At 42.5% G+C, this 19,406-nt stretch overlaps 2 protein-coding genes across 9 annotated transcripts; one reads left to right on the plus strand and one right to left on the minus strand.

Moving 5' to 3' along the window:
* Positions 1 to 49: 49 nt before the first annotated feature.
* On the minus strand, positions 50 to 5,186 carry cnep1r1 (CTD nuclear envelope phosphatase 1 regulatory subunit 1). Its single transcript, XM_088938655.1, has 6 exons — positions 4,806 to 5,186; positions 3,524 to 3,595; positions 2,856 to 2,929; positions 2,648 to 2,757; positions 2,209 to 2,263; positions 50 to 1,616 (listed from the first exon to the last, which is right to left on the minus strand). Exons 1-6 carry the CDS (start codon positions 4,828 to 4,830, stop codon positions 1,575 to 1,577), a joined length of 378 nt encoding a protein of 125 aa, XP_088794781.1. The 5' UTR covers positions 4,831 to 5,186; the 3' UTR covers positions 50 to 1,574.
* Positions 5,187 to 5,442: 256 nt separating this feature from the next.
* Positions 5,443 to 16,447, plus strand: LOC148817309 (nuclear receptor coactivator 5). 8 transcript variants are annotated; one of them, XM_088938578.1, is made up of 11 exons: positions 5,443 to 5,497; positions 6,114 to 6,221; positions 6,465 to 6,503; positions 7,490 to 7,585; positions 8,152 to 8,234; positions 8,713 to 8,842; positions 10,577 to 10,776; positions 12,272 to 12,553; positions 12,674 to 12,838; positions 13,490 to 13,603; positions 13,976 to 16,447. In XM_088938578.1, exons 2-11 carry the CDS (start codon positions 6,163 to 6,165, stop codon positions 14,008 to 14,010), a joined length of 1,203 nt encoding a protein of 400 aa, XP_088794704.1. In that variant the 5' UTR covers positions 5,443 to 5,497; positions 6,114 to 6,162; the 3' UTR covers positions 14,011 to 16,447. The 8 variants fall into 8 exon arrangements, with proteins under 8 accessions (XP_088794704.1, XP_088794706.1, XP_088794703.1 ...); XM_088938580.1 differs by having other exon boundaries at positions 12,272 to 12,547; XM_088938577.1 differs by having other exon boundaries at positions 12,272 to 12,547; positions 13,490 to 13,621; positions 13,976 to 15,450.
* Positions 16,448 to 19,406: the final 2,959 nt, after the last annotated feature.

Here is a 19,406-nt window from a genome sequence, read left to right on the forward strand (position 1 = left end):
ATACACTCAGAATTGCTGTTGAGGTGTAAACACAAAACAGTACACACAACACTAAAATTGATATTTATTGAAAGATATGGGGAACAAAATTAAATCAGTTACAATAAACATCTGCTACAATTGCACTGTTGGAAATCAAAAGGTTAGTAATGTGCCCGTAAGACTTTTTTTTGCTAAAGAAACAATTAAAGCAAAAATATAAAAAAAACATTCAGAGAATTCTTCTAATAAAGTGATGATAAAATTCTACTATGATGCTTCTAAGCTATGACAGTCTGAAATAATACATGCAAGACCACAAAAGATTCAACAGATGGCTTTTGACCAATGTCATTTAAATCACTTTTCAAAGAAACCACAATACTTCAGAGTTTTGGCATCCTCATGGAGAGAGAATGTTTCAGCATCCAGTCCTATTTATTAACTGAGTAAAACAGGGTTGCGATTTCTGAATCAAGCAATGCAGTATGTTCATCTCCAAAGACACTTCTACCATGGAAATGAAAACATGTCAATGTTCAACCTAGGAAAAAAAGGTCAATTTCAGCTGGATTGTTTTAATGAATTTCCAATCAACAAAAAATAAAATGGTGTACAAGTCTCACAGGCACCAGCATTCAAAAGTACCAGAAGACAGCCCAGAGTTCCAGATCAATGTTTTAGCAATTCATGATTTAAACATTATAATATGGAGAAACTGGAATATAGCAATTCTTTATACAGATTTTTTATTTCCAGTTCTGCAGTGGAATCTCTGGAATTCCTGACCTTAAAACCTAACTGATACAAGAACACTTAGTGAATCATCACTATCAGAGCTGCAACGTCCTGAGCTCATGACTCTCGGAGACAGAATTTTAGCTTTCACAGTACAGCCACAAAAAAAAAACACTTGAAAAATTTAATAAATCAAAAGCACAAATACAGGTGGGCGATGCAGACATCCAAAATTCAAACCTTCCTGCATTTAATATAAAATTTTTTTAAAAAGGCTCAAGGACTTCGCATCAGTTGAAATTTTACAAACCATGTCAAGGAAAATCACACAGGGCTGTGTATTGTTAGAGCCACAGTGACAAGGCCCAACAGTTAACAGCTTTGGCAACAGAGAGAAAATAATCCCATTGCTGGGATCTAGGAGAAAAACCATGATATTTCCCTTTAAGATGGATTAAAAGATAAAAGTCACATGCACACCCATGCACTCTGGTGTGGTAGAGATGTGCCACACTATTTACAGCAAATACATAAGATAAATACAGTAAAAGAGACCAAGGCTGGAGGTTCCTGGTCACATTCCTATAAGCTGGTTCACACACAAGCAAGGGCTTTTAAAGTGACACAGCAACACTGAAATTTACAACACAGAAAAGTACCTTTCCACATGATGTTTGGCATTTCATAGAAACATAATTTACAAATCACCTATTTGTTATTCTCTTCTCTTCCTCTCTTTTAGATGATGGCCTCCAAGGGTTCATTGTCTGTATATCATTCAACAGATACTGCTCCTAAAAAAGCCATTCGATTTCTCCCGGTGGTCTCTGGTCAGAACTCTCATCTCGGGAAAGGTGCTACTGGACATGTGGTCTTGGTTTCAGGATAAGCTTTCCTGTCTGCAGAAAGAAGATGGTATAAGCCATCACCTTTGATTAAATGTTCACTTGCACCACAATAACACAAAACGAATGCCCTAAAGATTCCCAGATTAAAACCAGAAGTACTTCACATGCTCCTTCAACAGCGTTATACCAAAATAACATTTGATTCTATGATCCTGGTCTAACAGTGCTCACTACTAAAAGACGAAATTATTCAAAGCTTTTCCAACATTTCATTCTAACCCCTCCTCCACTTCCAGATGCTGTGCTTAAGTGTTAAGGCCCAGCAAAGAGAACAGGGGAATGTGCTTTCATAGACCATTCAGGGGAGACTCAATAACCAGACACTCATTTGTCATATCCCACTGCAAGATGGTACCTTCCACAGATGTCGCAATGCAGAATCCATCTGCAGTAGATCATTTGAATCCTGTTTCTGCGCGTCCTCAAATGCACCAATTCACAATTAAACAACTGCAACAATTCTATGCCTCATCAAGTGTAGCACTGCTCACTACAATACAGCTTCCATTCATGCCCGAGGTCTCCCAACCATTTTATGACATTTCCTTAAGACGCCTTGCGTGTGCCGGGAATGTCTACTCACATCATCGCAGGACATGTTGTATTCTGCTAAAACTGTCCGGCAGCGGGCGGCGATTCTGAAGAACGAGGGTTAAAGAAACAGCAGAAACCTTTTTAGAAAAATCTGTGGAATTTGTTTCTAGATTAATCCTACTTCACATTTAACATCACATCTTTTCACATCTTCCTCAGTTTTGTAGGACTGTCACAATATTTCTGTATCTCGACACTGTAGTCCGCAGAGATAACAGGCCTCTGTCTGCCACAGCCCGACAGAGGCTAATCTTCCCTTGTTTCCTACGAGTGAGTCAAGCTATAAGACACTGCCATTAAAGTTGGTCCAAAAATGATTTTGTGTTAACAGAAGCGGATTGCTCTTCTACCCTTATCACAGGACATGTGTGGAATCTGCTTTTATTTGCAGTTGTATCAAAACAGCTCTTTGAAGATAAAAAGGATACATCGATGGGGCCACTACTCTCTTATGTATTCCTGCGAAGAACAAGCCTATCAATGTTATACAGCTAATTGTGAAGAATGGGTGATTCCACAGAGATGTGAAGAATGACACCTGCAAAACACATGAAAAGGATAAAAACAGAATTAGTTTAAAGAAGTCACTGATGAAATCCTTGCCTCCAGCTGGCCTCGGCGTTGCTACACACATACCTTCTGTGTCTCTGGGTCTATCAGCCAGTTCCAAGCCCCTGTCGCTGTGCAGACAGACACCACGATAAGAATCACTGTGGAGAGACGAGCACAGGGGAAGACACTGATGTGAGAACACCTGCGAACATGTACAGATACCAAATCTCTCAGCTCAATTTCAGTTCCTTCTCTAACACATTCATGGCCTGCAACAAGACTTAATTCTGAACAGTATTATGCAGCAGGGGCTTCTAGTTTAATACAGGCTTCATCCTTCTTTCCAATGCAAATTCCTCAATGTAATAATAGTAATACACCCCCCCCCCCCCAAATGATACAACAGCAGCCAGAGTGCTCCAGTCCGCTCCCCACACAACAGCTCTCAGCGGGGAGGAGAGCAGAGTGATCAAGCCAGTTCAAAGAGGGGGATTATTACGAGGCCATGACTGGTAAAGGGCAGGGGGTAAATTTGACCAGGACGCTGGGGTAACACCCCTACTCTTTTCCAGAAACTCCCTGGAACTTTTACTCTAACACAGGGTTTGGAATGTGTGATTGGTAGCTAGCGCAAAGATTTGATCATGGGCCTCAGTTGACAAACACTAGCAAAACAAACAAAAAGGCTGTTGCCCCAGTCCAAAACCCATCAATTCCATCCTCCCGGGTCGATGTAATCTGTCAGTACTCACTCCTCCACCGCCCTGTCGCAGGCTGCAGGCAGGACACGTACTCTGTCAGTCTCCTCTCAAACGCCTTCAGATCTGCACAGAAAAGGTCTCCAAGCCGTTAGACGCAGCTCTTAACCTTCAACACCATACAGTCACATGCTCTAATGTGAACTGTTTAAAAGTTGTTTTCACTGGGAAACACCACAATATTAATCTAAAATGTTCTGCTTATTCCAGGTAAGGCTTGTGGACTGTACATTTAATTCTTAGGGATTTTTTTACTCAAGCAAGTTAATAAAGCAGTTTTTCATGGATCTTGACACTTCCAACTGCTTGTGCCACCTCTCCTTTTCAGAACATTAGGTTTCGTTTCTGTCCCAAGCTGCAGTGAAACACAATCTGCACTGATGGATGGAGACAGATTGACGGCGGATGTTTCAAGCAGCTCAGTGCAACATGTACTTGTCCTTGGCCACAGACACTTTACTTCCAGCCTAGTCCTTTAAACTCCAGCAGGTGTAATGCCCAAACGCAGAATTTTGAGGCTTAAAAATAAGGTCTGATGCCTGAATGCACCTAAAGACGCAGTAGCTGCGCGCGTGTAAGCATGTTAGATTAACAGCTTGGTAATAAGGTGCACACAGTTGCAACGTGAATTCACACATTCACGCTCGCCATGTAAACACACAAAGGCATGATAAATACATACCCACGAGAAGCAGACAGAATGCATTTTGGGTCATTACGTATTGTACAATACGACAAGAAATGTTTAAACGAGACAATAAAACATAGTAATAAATGTGCGACGAATTGTTTTTTAAACAGATCTCAGCACACTATCCCCAAAACAGTGGAGAAAAATGATGGGAGTTTCATTAATGGTGAAACCCGGCAAGGGTTAAAAATATCCCCACAATATTTATGAATAAATGATTTTTGTGTAAACCGTAAAAAAGAAAAGACAAATTACGTGTACAAACAGGTGGATTGTAGTGTTAAATGACTCGTGGTCTTAAATTTCTAGATTCTTCATATTATTACTGCACTGTCCCACACATTCATTGTAAAACTCACAAGGATGTTAGTTACATGTTTGTGTTTCAACGTCTTTGCAACTACAGAATTAGTTGCAAAGCCACATTAATACTAGTTTACGTAAACAGTGCCCGGGGCCCGGTCAACGCCGTGTCCGAGCTCAACACTCAGCCTACACCGGACTTGCTGCCACCCAAGAAAAACGCACAAATTGTGAAATCCCAAATGAATACAGGTGACAGTCGCTGTGCTAAGTCGACACTACCTTCAGCCTGTTCAAGGGAGTTCATCGCCGCTGGTATCCTGCTCGCGTTGCTCCGGAGCAGCAGACCCCAGCGCTCCCGAAATCTGCACGCTGATTGGCCGAACGCGGGATCATTGCCCGAGCCTGCCGTACAAGCTGCGCTCTGATTGGCTGACGGATTTAAATGCGTTTGGCCAGGGAGCGCTAGTCCGTACGTACGTAACCGTGGGCTGTGGGCCGTTTCCGCTGAGAGGATGCAACCGCAGTAAAACAAATAAAAAGAATATACCGAACTAAGGGAAATTTCTGACCACAATACCCTTGCTTTGGAGAGTTGTGTGGGAAAAGACAACCCAAGTCGGTTTCACATGGGTGTTTAACGTCAATCGCGCGGTGAATTGTGGGATACGGTGAGTTCCGGTCGGGGGAGCTCACCGGAGATGCAGAAGAAAGATAATCTTAACATTGCGTACATTTGGTCTCAAAGCGTTCCTCAACATTTCCCAAGACAAACACTGTTCATGAAAGTAAAAAAAAAAATAACATTACACCCTCTTCTTCCTTCTCCCCTTCCCAGCCTTGTTTAACGGAAGCCGGGCTGCTGAGTCGTGGCGGTGCCGCCAGGGGGCGCTGCGACATTAATCCCCCACCTCTCGCCGCGGGGTGTCTCTTGCCGAAGCCGACGTGCTGCGCTGCTGTAGTGAACAGTAGTGGTAAGACTGCCTGCCGTTTCTCTTCCTATTTTGTAAACGTGTATATTTTCTTCTTTCCCTTCTTTGAAACAGCCGACGGAATTTGAATTGTCAAATAAGAAATAGTTTGAGTTTAGAGAAGAAATCCATCCACTCTCTGCACCGCACAGGCCTGCTGATAAGGTTGCTGTATTGATACAAACAGGGGCAAAATACTAAATTGCTTTGCAGTCTCTGAAATTTGTTCTAAACCTGTTCTGAGACAGGAAAAGTTCATCATTTGCGGTTTCACCGTTCTTCGTGAGGTGTAGTATGAAGGGGTGTTAGTTGGGGGAATAAATGAAATCTTTAGTGTGTTACTTCTGCAGAGAAAAGCGGAGGTTTATAACCTCCTGGGTCCATTGTGTTTATTTACATAGCTGCTGGGAACAGTGAGAAACTGGGGAAATGGCTGTACCCTTGCTCAGTAGGGTTCCTTGACGTCTGTGTTTGTTCCCGTTACTTGCAAGTGGGGTTTTAAAAGGATTATCAGGCTCTTAACCGCTGTATTTTTGGAAATCCTGAAATAAGCGTGTTCGCTCTGGATGGGGAGTTTGACGCCGGGGGGGGATTTGTAACAGAGTATAACCTGTTCTAGGTAAGGATAAGCGGTGTCGCTAGGACCTTTCCGATTGAAGGCTGCTGCAATGTCTTCATGGGTGAAGGTTACGCGAGGCCGGATGCCCAAGCCCGTGCCCAATGGAGGGTAAGAAATATCTTTAAACAATAGTTGATTAGTTCTGTCAGGGTTTATCTCATTTTTCAAGAGCTGATGTGTTCTTTGATGCTTATTCTGACCTGTGCCGTGGTGCGGGTGTAAACGTGTAACGGGAACAGTTGGCTTTCAAGTGTGGCTCTGAAGGTTAAATCCTTTACAAAAAAAGCTGTCAGTTCTGTCGGGCAATAGCTAGAGTTAACACCGCAATCAGTTATGTCTTTTCGATTTCAGGAGCCGGAATGGACCAGGAAGGATTCCTTTCCTCCTAAAGTAAGACGGGACCTTCTGTCTTTGGTGTCTGTGGCTGCTGTGTAGTGCAGAGTCACGGTGGGGTCCTGTGCACCCCTTTCAGTTTTGGGTTTCTAAAGGGCTGTAATGTCCTCTTTGTCTTAGAGAGGACAGTCTCCCGTAGGGCTGTATGCATGCAGGTTAATTGCAGCGATAACTTGATACCTCTTGCTTTGAAAAAATTAAAATAAGTTGGTTTTGTGCTAGAGCTTTCCACCGGCACCTCAGGGTGAGTAAACGTGAGATCTTTGGTGTGATCTTCTCCCACCCTTTAAAAATGAGCGAGTTATGTTTTGGACAAGAAACGTTTAACACTGATGTGTTACTATGTTTTGGACTGGAAACATTCAACGCTAACACATTGCTAAGGTTTATGTGTCTTGCCCACAGTTTGCAAATCACACTGTAATGCTATTCCATTTGTTTGCATAGTTTCTCATTTTTTATAGGGTAGAAAGATTCAGCAAGACTACTTTCTTAGTTTGTTCTGTCTTGGTAGGAGAGTGGGTGTTGTACTATACATGGTTATGCCAGGGGTCTCCAGCCCTGAGCCTAGAGAACCCCAGTCCAGCAGGATTTATAGATACCCTTGAAATCATCAATTCATAAAGCCCTGAAGCGTAAATATAGTCACATAAACAGGTGGTGTGTTTAAGTAGTTTAGCAATCATTTGGGACAGAAACCATCATTCAGCCTTCAATGACAAGAGTCTCCTTCATTGAAACATTTACTTACTTGATCATTTGATTAAACAAGTTATTTTAATCTTTGCATAAAATGCCTAGGTTTAGTATTTAGGGTGACCTATATGAAGAACTGTTTTGGGGAGTTCCTGGACTTGGTTTAGAGATCCCTGGGTTAGATGTTTAAGTTTGTTTGCTGCACACGACTTAATATCAAATTAAATTAATATAGGGGTGCTGGAGGGACCAGCCTGTGATTTTTTTTTCCTTTTTATACATTTCAGTAGCATCAAGCCCTACAGGCCATTCAGGCAGACTCCATACCCAGTGAGAAAGGAGAGGAAGGAAGGCTATGGTGAGGAGTATGAGGACATGCAAAGGTAAGATAGATAGATAATACTTTATTAATCCCATAGGGAAATTGATGTGTTACAACTGTAAAAACAATAAAATATGTGCAAAATGTGCATAGGTTTATACAGACTGATTGTCCAAAAAGTACAATGGAGCAAACATGCTGTCCATAGACGAGCAAATGAAGGGCTAACAGTCCTAGCCGAGGGCAGCATTATACACCCTGACAGCTGCCGGGAGGAAAGACCTGCGGAAACGTTCCCTTGAACACCGTAGCTGGAGCAGTCTGTTGCTAAAAGTGCTCCGCTGCCCAGTAACAGTCCCATGAACCGGATGAGAGGTGTTGTTCATGATGGCTGTGAGCTTGGTCAGCATTCTAAGAGACATGCTGTAGCCCAATGTCTGCTGCTTATTGTCCTGAAAAGGGACAGTCTTTTAAGATCATAAGACTCTCTTATGGGAGAGTCTTTAAAGTTTTGACAGATGGGCCAAAATTACCTCCTCTCATCCGTAACCTTTTTTTTTTTTGTGAAGACTACGTAGTGATGCTGATGTTGTGTATTTGAATTTTTGTCTTAAAAAAAATCTATAGCTTTGAAGAACTGCTGGAGCAACAGCACGACTATTCGTCCGGGACCGAAGACTCTTATGAAAGATATCAGTATTCCCAGAACGGTAAGACCCGCATCTCCAGACAGGCAGAAGAGGAGTGACGGCTGAGCTGCGGCATCCCTCCCCCAGAAAGCTGTCACTCAGCTTCCAGTTTTATGAACACTGGGCAGGTAGTTGTGATGAGTGCGAGTGCATGACGTTTTGTTACAACCTGCAGCTCCGAAGCATCAGGTTACATGGTGCACAGTGTGAATATAAGGAAAAGTAAGAGGTAGGGGACCAAAAACAGTCATACAAATGCTTTAATATTTAAACTAGATTTAGGAGTAGCTCATTGAGTGAATGTGCCTATTTTCTGCGTGTGTTCCTGTGTTGCATGCTAGCTACTTCCTTGGGGCTAGGGAGTAAAGTGCTAGCAGAGAATGCCTTTCTCCCCACTGCATGTGTGCCTACATGTGTGAAGGCAAAGTTCTTACCACTTTCCTGCCCCAGTTTAGACCGTTCCTGTGTCTTTTTTTTTTGTCCTCGCAATGTTGTACAGCTTCCAAGAATTACACTCAGGCTGACAAGCGCAGCTCCTTGTATCAGCAGTTCTACAAGCAGATCCAGGAGGAGTACGACAAGCAGCGGCCTGCGGACTGCGTGGTCCTGTCCGTCACGAAGCAGCAAACGTGAGTCAAGGCTCGGCCCGGAGTGGCCAGTTTGGAGGTGCTCTGTGGCTTTTTCTGGTTTTCAATACGGACGAGCTCTCAGATATTTAATCAAGCCAGTTCCAGTCATATTCTGTAAAGGGGACTGTTATCTCCAGCCACTTATTGGAGACCCTTTAGAAAACGGAGTCGTCTCTGGCATTGGAAAGGGTTGGAACCCACCAAAATTCAGCCGGCAGATTGAACTTGATCACTGTAGCCTCCCCAAGACACTGTGAGCTGCTGCTGATTTTTTTTTTGTAGTTTACGTTTTTCACAGAAAAACTGATACCTACTCTGCTTCCTGTGCAATGTACCCCCCCAAAAAAACTGTGCTTAAGGAGTCAAAGGTATACACGAACAACTAGTGTGCATTCACTAAAAGAAAAATATTTTTAAAACCTGACTGCAGGACGGTTTTATTTCCACTAGAGCCTGTCTTTTACAAATGTGTCTGTTCTAATGTTCAACTGTGAAAGTGTGTTTAACCTCCTGTCATGTCTGCAATCCTGATAATCCATTGCCGCCCCTCCTCCTCCCTGCAGTTCACTCCATCGGTAGTTTATTGCTGCTGACCAGTATGACTTTTTGCACTTGGAAGAGAACCCAATTTTTAATGAGCTGCAAAAGGACGCTTCCTTTAATCTGTGAAATCTAAAAAACAAACTCCATGCTTTCAGAGTCAATATTTAAACCGTTAGCTTCACATAAACCCTCCTCAGCATTGACCTGCATAAGACTGCTAAAAACGGAAAAACATGACTTCAAGCCTCTCGTGTCCTTGTTTTGTTAGTACTCTTAATGCAGTAATATATTAGTCTCAGCACTGAAAGGTTGCGCAACACAAGCTTGAAATTTCAAATATCCAAAGCTTTAAAACGTCTTTTCATTAATCATAAATATTAATTATTCATCATAACTTTGCTCTCACATTTCATATCATTTTTAAATGAAAATGGGAGTGAGTTAACTCTTGATCAATTCTGTTCTCATGTCAACTGCCCACTTAAAGGTGTGATGGCTGCAGTGTCCAATATTCAGTAGTCCTTTTCTCTCCTCCTAAATGTTGTGAAATTCAAAATATCCATCTCCATACCACAGAAGACACAACCTCAATAAAAATTGCAAAACAATAAGAAAGTGATGAGATATAGAAAGACTTAAAATAGTCATTAGGAGGTGATGCGAGTAAACTTTTTTATTTCTGCTTTATAAAATTAGCTTTAGTTTTTTGGCACAATCAGAAAAATCCCACTTGGTGCCTTTCATCTTGAAAAGTCTCGTTCCTCGTCAATGAAGATGAGAGCTGATTGTGTCTATATCAGGCGCTTTCAGGGTTTAACCTGTTGGCTACTGCAGAAATAAAACCTTGGGATAGGAGGCGCTGTGGTGACCTTTTTGTTAAAATGCACTTCTGCACTCGGAAACCACAATCCTGAACCCTCTAAAAGTAGCGCGTTATAACTAGGGTCCCGCTCACAGGCCAACCGACTGAAATGGTGACCCAGTGGCGCCGTAATGCCACAGATGCAGCTGGTGCAGATGAGTGTTTTAGACTGGAGGGCAGGTTTTGAAAATGAGCGTCGGCACACAACTCAGGTTGCTAATTGTGGTCTTTGTACGCCAGTTGAGGAGCAGACGAGCTCCAATGACCGACAATGTCACTGTTTCTCCTCTGTGCGAAATAAATAACCAGCTCTCTCCTTCTTTTTAAAGGGATTATGCAAAATCGATAGGCCACTGTTTGCAGGACCGCGGCCTTGTGGTGGAAATGATTTACCTGCAGTCTGAATCGGGGCTCACCCGCGCCCTGCAAGACGTCCGCAGTGACGGTTCCGCATTTTGTATTCTCATCGAGCAGACAAACGTAGCTCTTTCCTCTTGCACCGTAATCATTTTTTATGAGTCTCTCAAAAGTAAGTTAACAGTTCACACTCCCGACCCAAAAAAAAACATCTTAAAGTTAAAACACAACAAAACACAAAAAAATGCATAAAAAGGTCCCTTATCCGCACTGTCAGGGGTTCCCAATAGCTTTAACTGGCCATACCATAAAGGTGCACATAAATCAAGAACAAAATTAGTTCTAAAATTATTTTAAAGTAGCTTGACCATGTTTTTCGTTGAAAAGAAGCACTTGTAAAACAAGAAAAAAAAAACAGTTCTGCTTCATTCATATCGCTCATCCTAAGGCTTAACAGATTTAACTATATTAAACAATACACTGCAAAATAACAGATCAATGTGGAAAAGGAGTGCAGTTGTGTTACATTACACTTACATCATTAGACAATACACATTCATTGGTATGCTATAAAATAGACACATGTAGTTATTTAGGTCACTGATACTTGATAATATGGAGTGTTTACAGAGATTAGACCCATAAATTTCACCCACGTTAGGGTTCAGGCATGATTAGTTTTCAAGCTGACAATGGCTGTTCCTAGTTTTGACTTGCATCATAGCTTTGTTTCATTCACATTCTAAACCTTAAGTTCCAGTTTTAATCAGATTACGTTTTGTCTTTTAAATTGTGTAACATTGAATTTAGCACGATGTAGTGCTTAATTGCATGGTTATGTTATCATAGTTATGAATTAAGATTTACTTTCTGGTTTTAGGACTACTGTAAAATGTAGAAACAATTCTGGTTTTTGAACCATCACCTGAATATTAATCTTGTTAATGAGAGGGAGGATCACATGTGCAAAATTAATTCTTATAGTATCACAATACCTGGTCCTAAATATTAACACACCAATACAACCCAACCCTCAAAAAATTACCATTATGCACCTTGAAAAAGAAAACATTTTGTCCAACCTCATGTTAAATTATGTAAAAATCAACTAAGGATGACTAATATTAAACATGCCTAAACTATCAAACTTGCCTTTTCCATTGGATTACATAAGCCAATCAAAAAGTGTAACAAGTTGTGCTTGGAATAAAGTGATATATTTCGTGTAATTTTACGTTCGCTGCAGGCATGCATTTTGCAGCGCGTGAGATGTCAACAATTGTGAGAAACATTCAGACTGTCATCTGCTTTAAACCATGTTTCCCACTTCACTTCGGAAGCAGTGTGTAAGCTGCCCGGTGTGATGTAGCTTCTTCTGCCAGTATGAAGTGATCCTCCTGCTGTGCCCTTGTTGATCTCTGTCACCCGAACACTAAGCGAACCGTATTTCCGTAGAAATGCTCTTGTACCACAGCGTGCAGTTCAAGTGGGAGAAAAGGGGTAATGTCCCAGTATCCATATGGGGCTCCCAGGCATGCCATCTTGCCGGATCAGAGAGGCCTAGCGTAGACCTTCTTTTCAACGGCTCTTCTGAAGCTGCGGCCGCTGCCTGTTGTTTCTGAGACTGCTGTAACCCTGCTTTCCCCCCGCCTGCGTTGCCCCTGCAGTTCACCGCAACATGCCGTCGGACCGCGCCATGGAATTCGTGACGGCGGAGTTCGGGCGCGTGCACGCCGAGCGGCAGGAGAAGGAGCGGGAGGAGATTGCGGTGAAGGCGGCTGACCTGGCCGACGACTACCTGGAGAGGGAGAAGTGCGACAAGCACGCCGTTCCGCTGAGCACGCGGCACCTGCTCTTCCTGCTGGGCGAGGGCAAGCACCTGTACGGCGAGGAGCTGAGCACCCTGGCCGAGTACATCCGGAGCCGGCAGGAGGAGCTGCAGGGTAGGGGTAGGAGCCCGGTGCACTCTGGGGAGGAGTGGGCAGAGATCTTTCCACAGACCCAGCGCAGGCTGTCCGACTGTCCTTCTCACACGAGTAAAGGAGGCTGCTCTCGCTGTCGCTCCGCAGGACCTCCTCCAGAGACGGACAGCAGCTCTTACCTTGGGATGAGAAAGCTCCTGCCCAGCGGGTTGAGTAAGCCGCCCCCTCTGCTGCCCACACCGGGACGCCCTCCTCTGCTGGAACACCCTGGGCACCCTCAGGGCAAGCAAGCACCTCTCCTGCCCACACCAGGTGACTGTCAGCTCTGCGATGTTAGATTTCTGAACTTCCTGCGGAAATGTAGTTCCAGGAGTGCCAATGAGCTGAAATTTGGTTTCCCTTTACCCTTCATCCTTCACAAGCGCACCGATTCCTGTGTAGTCTGGTTCATTGCATCTCGTTACAGAGCATTGCCTGAATGGTTTAGCCGATCTGACTGATATCCATTTTATGAGTAGTCATATTATAAGTAGTAGTATAATTATCTTAGGATATCTAAAAGGGGGTTCAGCACTGTGCCTGCTTCACCATGACCCAAATTGCAGCTTTTCTGTGCAGCTGGAATCCACAGCCCTCCTTGTAGAGGGCTGATGTTCAGCTGCAATTATAGAAAGCTTTACAACAGTGAGTCAAAACCTGAAAAATATTTGATCATGTGGTGCTGAAGTTAACACTAGATTCTAGATTTGAAGCTTAATGTGGCTTTCCAGAACCCAACCAGACTAATCCCTTATAGAATTGTGATCTAATGCATTGAATTGTCTTTTTTGCTAGCCCAGTTAAAAATGTAGAGAGCTGATTTTCCTTCTATTTAAGCCACTTGAGGTTTTAGCACCTTATATCTTCAGGTTCAAAACCAGCCTCCGTGGTCTGATATGACTGTGCTTTCGTTTGTTTCTGCAGGTCCCTACCCCAAAACAAAGCCTCCCCCACTGCTGTCCATGCAAGGGCGCCAGGGGCCCCCACATGGTGCACCACTGCCGCCCCAGAAACGCCTCTTAATGGGAGACAAGCCAGGTCTGCTGCCCATCCCAGGCCAGTGCCTCTTTCTACCCAACCCGTCTTTCCCACAAAATAACTCTCGCTTGTCAGCCTCTCTCGGAATCCCCCTTGGCTCTTATCTTCGACGCACTGGGCCAAAATAGTTTGGTGCATTCCTTCCTTTGTGTGTGTATACAGTAGGTATAACTGCATTGTTCTGTTTGTTGTTTATGTCCATTGCTGCTTGGCTAGCATGGCCTCGTGTGCAAAATGTCCACGTACAGATATTTGTAGAATTTTCTCTGTGCGACCTATTTATAGTAGGGATCCTGCAAGACCAGTTGAGGAATTTACATGCTTTGAAAATGATTGTTTCTAACTAATGTTGTGCATTGCTCTTTTAATCAGGGGGCCCATCGAGACCAAACATGCCCAGGCGCTAACTGATGCCAGGAGGCTTCTGAAGGCGGAGAGCACCCTGCTCTGAACTGACCACTTGCCAACCTTCTTCAGTGTTCTGTTTAAGACTGGGACAGTCTGTGCGTCTTGCTCTCTCCTGCCTTTATACACCGTTTGTGTCTGGAACACCCCACCTGTCTCTCTGTCTGAAGAGCTGCATGAGGAAGCAAAGGCCCAATTCCAGTTTGGACCACAGAGTAGAGCACCGACGGAGAAGGATTCCTCATTGCATCCTGTATCCATTGCTAAGGGAAAAGCCCTAAATGGAAAAAGGAAAAGAAAATTTGCTAAATCTATTGTCTGCGACATGGATGCAAGATTGAAATGTCAGTGTGCCGCTGCTCAAATTCCTTGTGAACTGTTAGATTGGTCCAGGGACGCTCCCACGGGTCTTGAGAGCTCCCTGATTCTTTTTTCACTCCCCTGTAGATGAAAATGGCACATTCATGGGGCACATTCAGCCCCTAGCCTGCTCATGTCTAGAGTGTCTTGAAATGCTCTTGTACAACCAGTAAGGTAGATAAGGACCTGTGCTTTAATTTGTTGTGTTTACACAGAATACTTGGTGCTGTTGTATTCTGGAAATAGGAGAGGGTTTTTTAGGTTTTGTAAATTGACGACAGTAGCTCAGCAGGTGTAGCAGTGTTTAAATTAGCCATGACACTGGGAGCACTGGTAGGAGTACTGTTCGGTTTTGTTTATTGTATTAAATCCATAAAATGTGCCAAGCTCATTTCTGATTTGACTTCTGCAGCAGTGGTGTTCTTTTATGGCATATTGGTGTTATTAAGGCCAGGCCAGGGTGTGTAAAGCTTAGTTTTAGTAGTTGCCCCTTTCACATTCACTGTACTAACAGTACATCTTATCAGCTTCCTGCTAGGAGACAGTTTAGGTCTTGTTTTGACAGCTTTAGGTGACTTGTCTTTCAGGTACCTCATTTGGACATTTAAAATGTTTTGAAAGTAGGAAAATCCATTTGTGTTGTTTTTTTTGTTGGTTAATTTCAGTATGTCCCTTGTCCTTTCTGTCCGATCCCATTTCAGGAGTGTGCAGGACTGATATGCATTCTGTAACAGTGACTAACCGTGATTCAGGACTGCAGGTCTTGCACACTGTCCCAATACACATTTATTATGAAGCTCACCTTTAGGTGACTATCCAAGACCACCTTTATATTTCTATATAAGTGCTGTTTTTTATTTTTTTAAATCGAATTTACTTAAAATTTTGCTTTTTTGAAAAAACACATCATTCCCAGCTTAGTATAACACTGTAAGTTGCTAATATGTTGAAATGTCTTGTGCCATTGCAATGTGCTTCTGTAGCCCGGCTATAAACTATAGGCTAGGCTTTATACCATCAAGCATATTACCAGCACGTGGTCTAAAAATACTTTGTCTGAGCTAAATAAATGTTTGATTCCATACATTACTACTCAATTTTTAATTTATTTTTTTAAGTAACACCTTTTAATGGAAAGATGGGTGGAATATGTTGTCCCAATTCCTTTGTCCAAATTTGTTTTGAAGGGTTGAACCAAATCGTAGCCTACACAATATTCCCACAAGGTGGCGCTAGTGACTCAGAGACGAGTGATGGAATGACTGCGTCTCTTCCCTTATGGTGAGGTGCAAACTGAGACTGCTTTGTTTCTTCATTTCTACTGTTTATTTAGCCTAGTATTCACATCTTTATTTTCCACCTTTAATCATGTCAGATATACTGTGTGTATATTTAGACTGTATTTGTATAGTCCTAAAAATGGTACAGTATTTTGATGTTATGGCTAATTTGGCTATTTTTATCAAAAGTATTATGCATGAAATAATTCACGTAACTAATTGTATTAAAAAAACAGTTATCCAGACTTTCTAAATATTTTTCTATTGTTACAAGAAAACAATGCAACAGAAATCTGAATATTGGAGACATACCTGTAGTTCTTGAACTTGAATTCATACTTGTCTCTTCGGCCTTCAAATCTTGTTTTTGTGTCTCTTGAAGATTGTTTTTATAAACGCAAAACAAAACTAGAATATTGCTTTTTCCTCCCAAAAATGTATTATATACCAATCTTTGTCGTTTAAAGGATATTAAAATCTTTACAGCTTGCTGAAGGATTCCTGTGGAGTGTCATGGGATTGCTCTACTAGATTTACTATTCATTAGAAATGCTTTTTGCTGACATGACATGCAAATAAAAATGACATAATCCCTTTTGCAGTGTAGAATACGAACCCACTGGTGCATTGCTCTGCGTAAAGATTGTTTTTGTATTCCCCTTTTATTAACTCATGATAAAAAACAATTCCAAACAAGAACCTAATTTCATGCATTTTATCAAATGGTAGAAGAGTAACTTAAGTTTAAGAGACAAACTTATTTAACCATGGGTCAATAAAGATCTTTGTGAATAGCTTCAGAGATTTTGCTTTTCTTTATCAGTGGATGGATGTTACTGTAAGTGGTATTCTAAAACTCAGATTGCATGGGTCTTTGCATTTTTTGTCCTGCCTGCATGGGTTGTGCATTGCGTAATGTTTTCCGTAGTGAAGAACATCCTGATAGTAAACAGCTGAAGGGCCGAGTTTAGCTCCTGGGATATGGAAAAACATGAGACTTATTCCTTATGGTTAGTTTGGAAGAGGAAAGTGAACAGGTATGAATTGTGTGTCTTGGAATGAGGAATTAGCCTGAGTATATCAGCGGAGTGATGCGACCTCTTAGAAGTTAAGTGTGTTCAAGTTGATTCCCTGCAGTTTCACCTACACAAGCGTCTCTCATTTTTTTTCTCGGCCCTGATGCTCAGTGCTGTAGGTGGCATGTGCATTTTCTTTACAGCTGTTTACGTTGCTGGTGCATGATGGCATGGTGCTGAATTCATCTGCAGCTGTGAAGAATTCATCAAGCTGGAGAGTAATGAAGGACTGTTTCCGCTTCATTTAGCGAACTGTGGAAGACTGATTGGGACTTCGTAGGAGGAAAAAAAGTACAAAATACAGAGTAGAGCAGGAGGATCTGATTGGGGGGGGGAGCAAACTGATTCTGGTCAGATTTTCCACCCCATTTTGTCTGGCCCTGATGAAGTATCACTGGTCTGGCAGAAAATGCCATTCTTTCTGCTGTAGAAATGTGTGTATGCATACATTGCGTAACAATGTTTTACACACCTGTTGGAAAATAAGCTACCTTTAAAACAAGTATTCTGTGCACAAGTGTTTTGCTCAAATTTATTTAATTAAAAGATGAAGTTTGTTAGCTTCATTTTGTTTTTCAAATCACAGTTTCTAATACTCACTTGAGACATTGAGCAATGCCCTCAATGAAATTCTGTCCCATCTTTATCCTGCAATTTGCAAAAATGGACAACAATTTGTTTGCGTTACAATGTAAGCCCATCGAAGTGAATAACCCTCGATATACCTGGAGCCCAGGACAATGCCACTCCCTCACAGGCTGTGCTTTACAGGTGTGTTGCAGAGGTATATTCAGATAAAGACCCCAGCATTACTTACTACCAAAAAGTAATACAAAATCTGTGAAGATTCTTTAATGGTCTGTGGTTTTTTTTATCTCTGCAGCGTTTCACATTTTCTCTGTTTGGGGTTAAATGCAATTTGTTTCAGGCCTTACTGATGATGTAGTGTTAAGTACCAACTTACAGCAACTGTACATGTTGATAATTATGGTCTTGATCATGAGATGTGCTACCGCAACAATTAACACTTGTGTGCAGATACTTAGCAGAGGAAAAGTCTGGCAGTGTGGCTCTGTGCCTAGCTGGAGGTGCACGCTGGATTGGAGCTCTGCTCTGGAGATGCTACAGCCAGAGCTGTCCTGCCAGCCTCCACCCCTCGGCGTTTGAGATGGGAGGAATAGGCACGGAGAAAGTTTTTTTTTTCCCTTTCTTTCTCCTTTTTTTTTAACGCTTCAACCCTGTCATTCTACCTCGATGAAACACGGGGCTAATCTGAAAGCCCTGAAACACAATGAGTTTTAATTAGGTTAAGTTTGTCTGCTACAGATAACATTTCTCTTTCTGTTGAGAATAAAACAAATTGCTGGCACTAATGCCCGTTTAATGTACCTCTTTTTATTACGGATGGTAGAAATTATAAAAAGTACCCTGCAGGGAGATAATGGTATGGGAGTTAGTGCATTGTTGCTGCTCATCAGAAATCGTTTCACTAGAGCGCCAGCACTCCTTTTAAATGCAATTTCTTTTTCCTTTCAGACCTTCTCACTCTGCAAAAACCAGTCCCTTCATTATGGAGATTGAGCCGCTGAACAAAAGCTGCTCATGTATTAGACTGATTGCTTTAAATACTGAACTGGGGGCTTCGTTCTCTGTCCAATTTTATTTGTCAGAGCAGAAAGCTCAGCCATTTGTGGCTTCATCTTTTATTTGTACCGCGCAGAAGGTGTGCAGGATGCAGAGGTCTGATCCCCCCAGTCTTTCAGCTCCTGTGATGGACCCCAGCTCGCCACTTCTTTTTAACTCCCACCCCTTATACGGCAGGCAGAGTGGCGTGGTCGCTTGCTGCTGCGGTTGCCCTGGGGCGCTGCAGAGCAATCCCTTTTCAATTGCATAATAATTAACACCGTCGCTTTCACACGAAGACTCAACCCAAGGTGGAATTAATGACTTCTCGGAGCGGGTAACTGTAACGGAAACTGACCTTGATCAGCTGCAGTCCTCTGCCCAGTTCCAGCAGTGATAAACTGGTCGTTTAATATATACTGTTCAACTTTTGGTGGGCTAGACATAATCCAAAACACAAAATAAACTGGTGCTGTTTATTATCACTATGATAATTAAGAAATGATAACGCCACCCCTTATTTGCCCCTTGATTTATTTTTACAAATGGGAGCTTAACCGATTTACATTTCCAATTAAATGCATTTTTTCATGAAGGAGGTGTCAGCTTTACAGTATTTAAATCAGTTAAGTCTGATTATTTGTTGTAAAAATAGCTTATCTAGGGCAACACCAATGAGATGTAACGCTGTCTTTAGAGGGGGGACTTTGTGCTGATGAGAACAGTTCAGCTAACCAGAAGAGGAGCAAACGGCTAAAGGCAAGAGAATTCCAATACAACACTTGCTCAATCAGGGAGAGCGCTAAAACGTGCTTTCAAATGTCATTTGCACAGTAGCGTGTGCATGAGAAAATCAAGCGCAGTGCCTTCCTAAATAATTACAGCCACTGAGCATCCTGTACTGTGTCCCACACCTTCCAGGGTAAAGACACACTGCTGCTGCTTACAGGACAACCAGCGTGGGAAAGGGGCCAGCCAGAACAGTCTGCTCTGCACTCGTACGGTTACTGTGAACCAGAAGCTGTTCTCAATTGATCAGTCTCAACGTGTCTGATAAAT

This window comes from Atractosteus spatula, chromosome 21 (genome assembly GCF_055471065.1).
Source record: "Atractosteus spatula isolate fAtrSpa1 chromosome 21, fAtrSpa1.hap1, whole genome shotgun sequence".
Classification (NCBI taxonomy): Eukaryota; Metazoa; Chordata; class Actinopteri; order Semionotiformes; family Lepisosteidae; genus Atractosteus; species Atractosteus spatula.

Excerpts from the sequence above, each read along its gene's own strand:
- cnep1r1 (XM_088938655.1), bottom strand. The coding sequence starts at position 4,830 with ATGAACTCCCTTGAACAGGCTGAAG. Across the intron at positions 2,930-3,523 it reads TGCGACAGGGCGGTGGAGGA|TGATTCTTATCGTGGTGTCT; the intron begins GTGAGTACTGAC and ends GTCTCTCCACAG. Across the intron at positions 2,758-2,855 it reads TAGACCCAGAGACACAGAAG|GTGTCATTCTTCACATCTCT; the intron begins GTATGTGTGTAG and ends TGTGTTTTGCAG.
- LOC148817309 (XM_088938581.1), top strand. The coding sequence starts at position 6,163 with ATGTCTTCATGGGTGAAGGTTACGCGAGGCCGGATGCCCAAGCCCGTG. Across the intron at positions 8,235-8,712 it reads ATATCAGTATTCCCAGAACG|CTTCCAAGAATTACACTCAG; the intron begins GTAAGACCCGCA and ends AATGTTGTACAG. Across the intron at positions 13,622-13,975 it reads AGGTCTGCTGCCCATCCCAG|GGGGCCCATCGAGACCAAAC; the intron begins GCCAGTGCCTCT and ends TCTTTTAATCAG.